Source organism: Nannobrachium achirus (assembly GCF_963921795.1).
Source record: "Nannobrachium achirus genome assembly, chromosome: 12".
Classification (NCBI taxonomy): Eukaryota; Metazoa; Chordata; class Actinopteri; order Myctophiformes; family Myctophidae; genus Nannobrachium; species Nannobrachium achirus.
In genome coordinates this window covers 39,276,949-39,283,649 of record NC_137832.1, presented here as the reverse complement: position 1 = coordinate 39,283,649, position 6,701 = coordinate 39,276,949, and the positions used below count along the sequence as shown (strand labels likewise).

General features: G+C 42.7%; 1 protein-coding gene across 2 annotated transcripts in view; it reads right to left on the bottom strand.

The window, feature by feature from the left end:
* Positions 1-3,231: 3,231 nt before the first annotated feature.
* Positions 3,232-6,701, bottom strand: part of LOC308295854 (zinc finger SWIM domain-containing protein 6-like) — a gene marked incomplete at its 3' end in the record, with an annotated part of 67,194 nt that continues 63,724 nt past the window's right edge. For both annotated transcript variants that reach the window (XM_080738921.1, XM_080738922.1), the window contains exons 12-14: positions 6,014-6,177; positions 5,185-5,266; positions 3,232-4,097 (exon numbers count right to left, since the gene is read on the bottom strand). In XM_080738921.1, the coding sequence (XP_080595047.1) occupies positions 3,232-4,097; positions 5,185-5,266; positions 6,014-6,177 (1,112 nt within the window). The remainder of the gene's footprint in view (positions 4,098-5,184; positions 5,267-6,013; positions 6,178-6,701) is intronic.

Sequence of the window (6,701 nt, the reverse complement as noted above, 5' to 3'; positions counted from 1 at the left end):
CCATGTTCAAGTCAGGCTAATTAACAGGCAGGGTTGGAAGTAGGTTTGCCAACTATACCTGAAATTCAAATGAGGAACACCCGACCGGGCCTCCCTTATTTCTACAAAAAAATAAGGGACCCCCAGAAAAAGATACAATCTCACTTGTATATCGTCACTGTCGGGCAGAAACCTCGTATCTCCAAGTTTCAAATTTGTACTTTTTTTTTTCGTAAAGTAAAGCCCTGCTTCATCATACAAGACTGTCGCTCAAAACTAGTGAAAATAGCAGATCTACAAGCACACAATGCCTCGCACCATGCTTGTAGATCATCTATTTTAACTATTTTAAATCATTTTAAAAATGCTAAATACAAAACTAACGGTTTTGGACATACAAGGTTTCCACCCGACAACAACTATATATAATATATATACAGTTTTTGTGTGTTAAATTAACCACTTAACATCCATATTCTGGGGGGAACATTGGCCAAAAATAGCAGATCTACCACTCACAGCCAGTCACGTTGTGAGCGGTGGGTCTGCTATTTTGGGAAAAGAGATTTGGTGTGGACAGAAAAAACATGGTCAAAGTACAGAGCCAACTCAGGTCCAGTCTAGAGGGTTCAAGAGGTTTACAACCTGTATTCTAGACAGTATATCGTCACTGTCGGGCAGAAACCTCGTATCTCCAAGTTTCAAATTTGTACATTTTTTCGCAAAGTAAAGCCCTGCTTCATCACACAAGGCCGTCGCACAAAAGTAGTGAAAACAGCTGATCTACAGCCGATCCGTGAGGTGTTGTAGATCGGCTGTTTTCACTAGTTTAAATCATTTTAAAAATGATAAATACAAAACAAACGGTTTTGGACACCCGACAACGACGATGTGCATGTGAGCTGTTGTAACTTGGAAGATGTGTCTCATTGATTGATTCCCAAACATTAAAAAAAGTGTGTCCCTTATCAGTTCAATAAAGGGACACGTTTTGTCCAAATAAGGGACGATTCCTTATTTCAAGGGACGGTTGGCAACCCTACTTGTGAGTCTGCTGTTCCAATCTGACGTGGGACATACAGTATTACTGCAGACACAAGGGGAAAGACCTCAGCCAGCAGGTTTTGTTCAGATTTATAGCCCCAACTAGATCCTTCGTGAAAAATTAAAAACAAAATCCAGAAGAGGTCATCATTTCTCTCAGACGCGTCCATGAAAAAGTTTGCCTGGGATAGCAACTTCAGTGCTCGGGTTTAAGTTGATCAAGAAATCTTGTCATGTGTCGTGTTCAGCAGTCAGTGTGAGAATGAAGTAAGACAACATTGTTTTTCTGTACCAATATCACTCAACCGGTACTTTATGATTGGTGCCTCTAGTATCAACACATGCTTGTGAGTCCCAACTACCCATTAACAAGGTCAATCCAGTCCTTCTGATATGTTGTTTTTTGTTTTTTTCGTTTTTGTATTTTTTTTAACAAAAGAAACTGACAAAAGAGATAAAGAGAAGGAGAGAGAGCAAACTACAGCGGCTTCAAGTATTTCACATTACATAGAATACTCTGTATAAATTAGTTAACATATACTTTCAGATCCTCCATATTCAGACATATACTATGGCATATATACAGAGTACAATAAATGCTCGCTCATGTTGTGTCACGTTTTGTCTTTTTCCTGTAAGTCAGTCGTTCGCTCGTCTGTTTGTTGGATCCGCCTTTTTCTTGTGTAGAGAAATCCCTGAGAACATTCTGGTGACAGTCGCTGGAGGTTCCACACAATGAATTATAACAGTAGAAGTCTAATTTCTATGGTTCACATGCACAAGGAGGGAAATGACACTGGCCTATTCCAAAAATACCATGGAAAGATGATAACTACAGAGAAATACCGACGCCTCTCAGAGAGCGCGTGTTATAGCCGATTTCTTTCATAGCTACCACCGCTGTCTTGTGTGGACAGTGATGTACAGCAGAGCTGAATGTTGGGAGGAACCATCTTCAGATCTCCTCGTATGCTTGGTCTCATTAGCGGATATCCATCATTTAATTAACACTGTCATCTATCATAGACATTATGATAGTATAAACCAATTGGGGAGCGGGTACAATACCATATGACTGTATGAGGTAGCCTTCTCCCTTCACGTATAGATTTATCTAGATCAAATCAACATCTATTTCACAACAACACGTTTCGTTCTTATTTAGTTCAGTTTTTAGGTTGCACCTGGCCGTGAAAGTCAAACAGACATAATAAATCACACCGACATACAATTAATACTCATTATCTTTGTCTAATGTGCCATTATGATGGAGCCTGTATTCTGTCCTCAGTCAAGACAGGTATTCATTATGTTGTGGGGGAGGGGGAGGGGGTTACAATAACAACAACAAGAGTTCGCTAAGAGCATTGTTGTGTGTGTGATGGAGCTAATGCCTGGGACCCAGAGGAAACTATAATGGCTGCTCAAGTGCTGCTGCTACTGCTGCTATGTCTGGAGAAACGCTGACACAGGCTCTCTGTCCATGCCAACCCAAGCTGTACCGAGCCGAGCTGAGCTAAGCTATGCGGTGCTGACCAGTGCCCTGGTGATGAGGGCCTGGACAGAGGGAGGTGCTATGGTGTAATTTAAAGCCTTAGTTTCTCTTTGAGGATGCTGTTTTTAGTTTTAGTTTTCTTTGTTTTGTGTCCTTTTGTTTTTTGTTTCGTTTTCTGTGTGTGTGTGTTCTTTTTTATCATGAGCGCTATTGTAGGAGGGCGTTCGCTCAAAAAAAAAAAAAAAAGGAAACAAAACAAAACAAAAAAAATAGATGCTTAAAATCATAGCCATAACGGGAAAAAAAAGCCATTTCACTTTCTCTTTTTCCTCTCGCACACATGTAGAGAAATACACACAAACATTCACAACGTGACAAATTTCCTCTCTTCTGAAAAATAAAACACTTCTGTACACATAGTAGTAATAATTAATAATAATAATAATAGGAATAATGTTTATAACAATAACAACAGCAAGAACAATAATACCATGTGTGGCTCTGTTGATTTTTTTTCCTTTCTCTTTTTGCTTCATACTACAAGTCAAATCCCTCTTTTTTTACTTGTCCATTTTGTAAGTCCAAAGAAGTTCAAAAGGCAGACTCAAGTTAATAGAAAAGTACTAGAGTGGGCGAGGGGTCACACTGCCCCCCCCCCCCCACCCGAACGAACCTCCACCCAACCCCCCCGCCCCCTCCCCCCGGACCGGCTCTCAGCCGAACCGCTCCCTTACCAGCATCATGAGTTTCTTTTTGCCCTTGTAAATCTGTTTCAGGTTGTCTATGAACTGGGTGAACTGGATGTGTCCGTCGTGGGCCATCATGAATGTCTCCCGCGCCTTGCCCAGGAACTCGATGAACTCGCTGTAGTGGCGCGGGCTGATGTGCGTGAGGCGCGAGTGCGTGGTGTTGATGTAGGCCCCGATGGTGGCGTCCAGCAGCTGCCTGAGCGGCGCCTTGTCCAGTGACATCAGCTTCCCAGAGTTCCTGCGGCTGTGCAGCGCCGACACCATGCCCGGCGTGGTGAGCGTGCACCGCCGCAGAATGTCCGACAGCACGGTGGCGCACTTGACGCTCTTCACCACCAGGGGGATGACGGCGGCCAGCTCGTTCTTCCCCAGCGAGTGGCTGAGCGCGCAGGCCCACAGCACGTCGTTGATGGCCGGGTGCGTGTCCTGGTTGTAACTGAGGTTCAGGTGGGCCATGGCCAATGTCGCGAGCTTGTACGCCCGCATGGGGTAGCCCCGGTGCTCCATGTAGCGCGCGATGGTGAACAGCTGCGTGTAGCTCATCCCCGTCGCGGCCGCGTCCAGCACGATCTGGTAGGCCGTCTCAAAGGCTATGTGGTCCTTCTCGCAGAGGGTGAGGGCGGAGAGCGCACAGTTCTGGGGGTCCTTCATGGCACACTGCAGGGCCAGTGTTCGGGCGGAGGAGGCCAGGTTCTCCTGCTGGTGGCAGTCCAGGTGGAGGCGGACGATGGTGCTGTTGGACATGACGGTGGTGGCCACGATGCTGGTGGCCTCCGTGGGCGTGAAGAGGGTGAACCAGCTCTGCATAATGCTGTCCAACGCGTACACACCTGGCCACACACAAACACACAAATGCAGGCACAGGGCCCGAGTGAACGCACATTCTGCAGGCAGTTTTGAGAAAGTGGATACATTTAGGTTATATCAAGATGAGGGGCCCTATTTTCGTCCACGCTTTTCTTTTTTTTTTACTATTTTGTATATATTTTAAAATACTTCAAATAGCAGATTTACAAGCTCACAACATGTTGATGTAGACCGGCTAGTTAAACGTTTTTCAAAACGGTAAAAAAAGGCAAATAAGTTTAGGGATAAGGGGTAAGGCATTGATGAAAATATAGCTATACAGCGTATGTATAAAAAAACTAACAGCAGATATTGGTATGGAGAAGTCAGCACGTTCTTTACATTGCAGGGGTGACTGACTCAGTTCTGCAAAATAAAGAACGAACAGACCAGTCGCGTGCCCCAGTATTTAATTTGGGTAGTCATTCCTGAGGTGACCAGGTATTCTTCTCTCTGAAACAGTAGTCTATGTAATATACATAGACAATATCTGTTGTTGATATTGTTTTTGTTGACACCAGTCAAAAGGAGGTCCTAATTTTAGAAGTAGGCTCTGTTTTGGATGTATACACAGACCAGGCTTATCAAGATAAATATTCAAAGTACCAACCATGACTTGGAATTATAACAGTGATGTCCGCTTTAAGTGTTATATTGTTAAAAAGTTATTACATTGATTTATGTCCAAATAAGATCTTATGAAGGACAAAGAAGATAAATATTCAAAGTACCAACCGTGACTTGGAATTATAACAGTGGTGCCCGCCTTAGTGTTATATTGTTAAAAAGTTATTACATTGATTTATGTCCAGATAAGATCTTATGAAGGACAAAGAAAGTCACAGAAAGTCTTACATTTGCGTTCAAAGGTCTTAAAAGCCAGGTAGTAAATAATGTTGTGGGAACATGTTGTGGGCCAAATTAGTATCATAAAAGTAGCGATCACAATCCTATCGATGAGATGACACTCTCTGTCATAGACTCTAGTCTATGACATTAGCAGTGACTTATTATAGCAAACTGGGTAGATATAAGTATGAAAGAGGGAAATGGGGACTGAAGGTGACTTACCGACTTCAGTGGCACATGTGACTAACCAGCGTACCATCTCTCTTCTTCTCCAGTTTAATGTAGACAGAGTTATCCTCATCACCTGAGAAGGTGGGAAGGAGGAATGAAGAATTGGGAGAGAATAATTATTGATCAGCTGAGCTGTGTTTATTGGATCATACTGAATTAAATAGCAAATAATCAAGCCCAATAAGGCTTTTAAATAGCTTATGGGCCAGGAAAGACACTTCTGCTAAGTCACATCCCAGCAATGTACTTTTGGTACGAATAGGGCTTGTTAAGAGCTATAATCTAATACATTAACCTCATTTTCACCTAAGATGTCACATACATCTTTCGCATGCCAAGCCCTTTGTCCTTCAGATGTAAAATGTTAAAACAAAGACTCTATCAATAGCACATATAGTATATTCACAGATGGTGGCTGGCTAGACTGGACGTTCCACTTCAAATCAACATTTTTTGAGTGGTCATTTGGCTGGCGTATTTAACATGGCTGCCAAATGATGTTTAAAACTTCTGTCAAGGGACTTGGCACCAGTTATGTGCAAGAAAACTGCTGTTATGACCTTGATAAAGGGATCATTTGTCTGACTCTAAAAGATTCGGATCTGCATCTGTTTTTTAATTTTCCAACTTTCTGTAGCTGATGCAATCTACTACACATAAAATAATGCTATTTTCCGTGACAGCTTTCCAAAAATTCTTCAGCAGCAGCCATCTTAGGTGCACTGTCAGAAAATTCCCACAAATTCCAGTGACACAATGGCCGTTTTGTTCATTCAAGGTTTTAGCAGACGCAGGCAAAAATCACTCTCTGTCTGTGTACCTGCAATCCCAGCTCAAGAGACACTTTGAGGAGTGTGATGTCGGGCAGGCTGTCCATCAGAGTGGCGATCTTGAAGGCGTCCTGTGCCAGCTTGAAGATGTGAGACGAGGAGTGAATGTTTTTCTGGATGGACTCCAGGACTGTCTCCAGCCTACGACTGTCACCTGGGGGAGACAAGTGCAACAGGTACTCTTTAGAAATGCCATCAAAGGCTGCATTGTGTGTGCCAGTGGCGCTGTGCGCGTTTGCCTATCGTCACGATAATTATTTATGTGATCATATTGTCCTTAATGAGTAAGTGAACATGCAGCACAAATCTATTGAGGAGAACATAATTATCGTCGTTGTCGGGTGGAAACCTTGTATGTCCAAAACCGTTCCTTTTGTATTTATCATTTAAAAAATGATTTAAACTAGTGAAAATAGCCGATCTACAAGCACACAACGCCTCGGCTAATTTCACTAGTTTTGTGCGACAGTCTTGCATGGTGAAGCAAGGCTTTACTTTACAAAAAACATACAAATGTGAAACTTGGAGATAAGAGGTTTCTGCTCGACTGTGACGATATAAGGCATGTCAAAGTCCAGAGTGTAAATTTAAATCTGTTTATGCACTCTCAGAGTTAAACGAACACTGATACCTTTTCTGTGTGTATATATGCTTATGTGTTTGGAGTATGTAATTGCA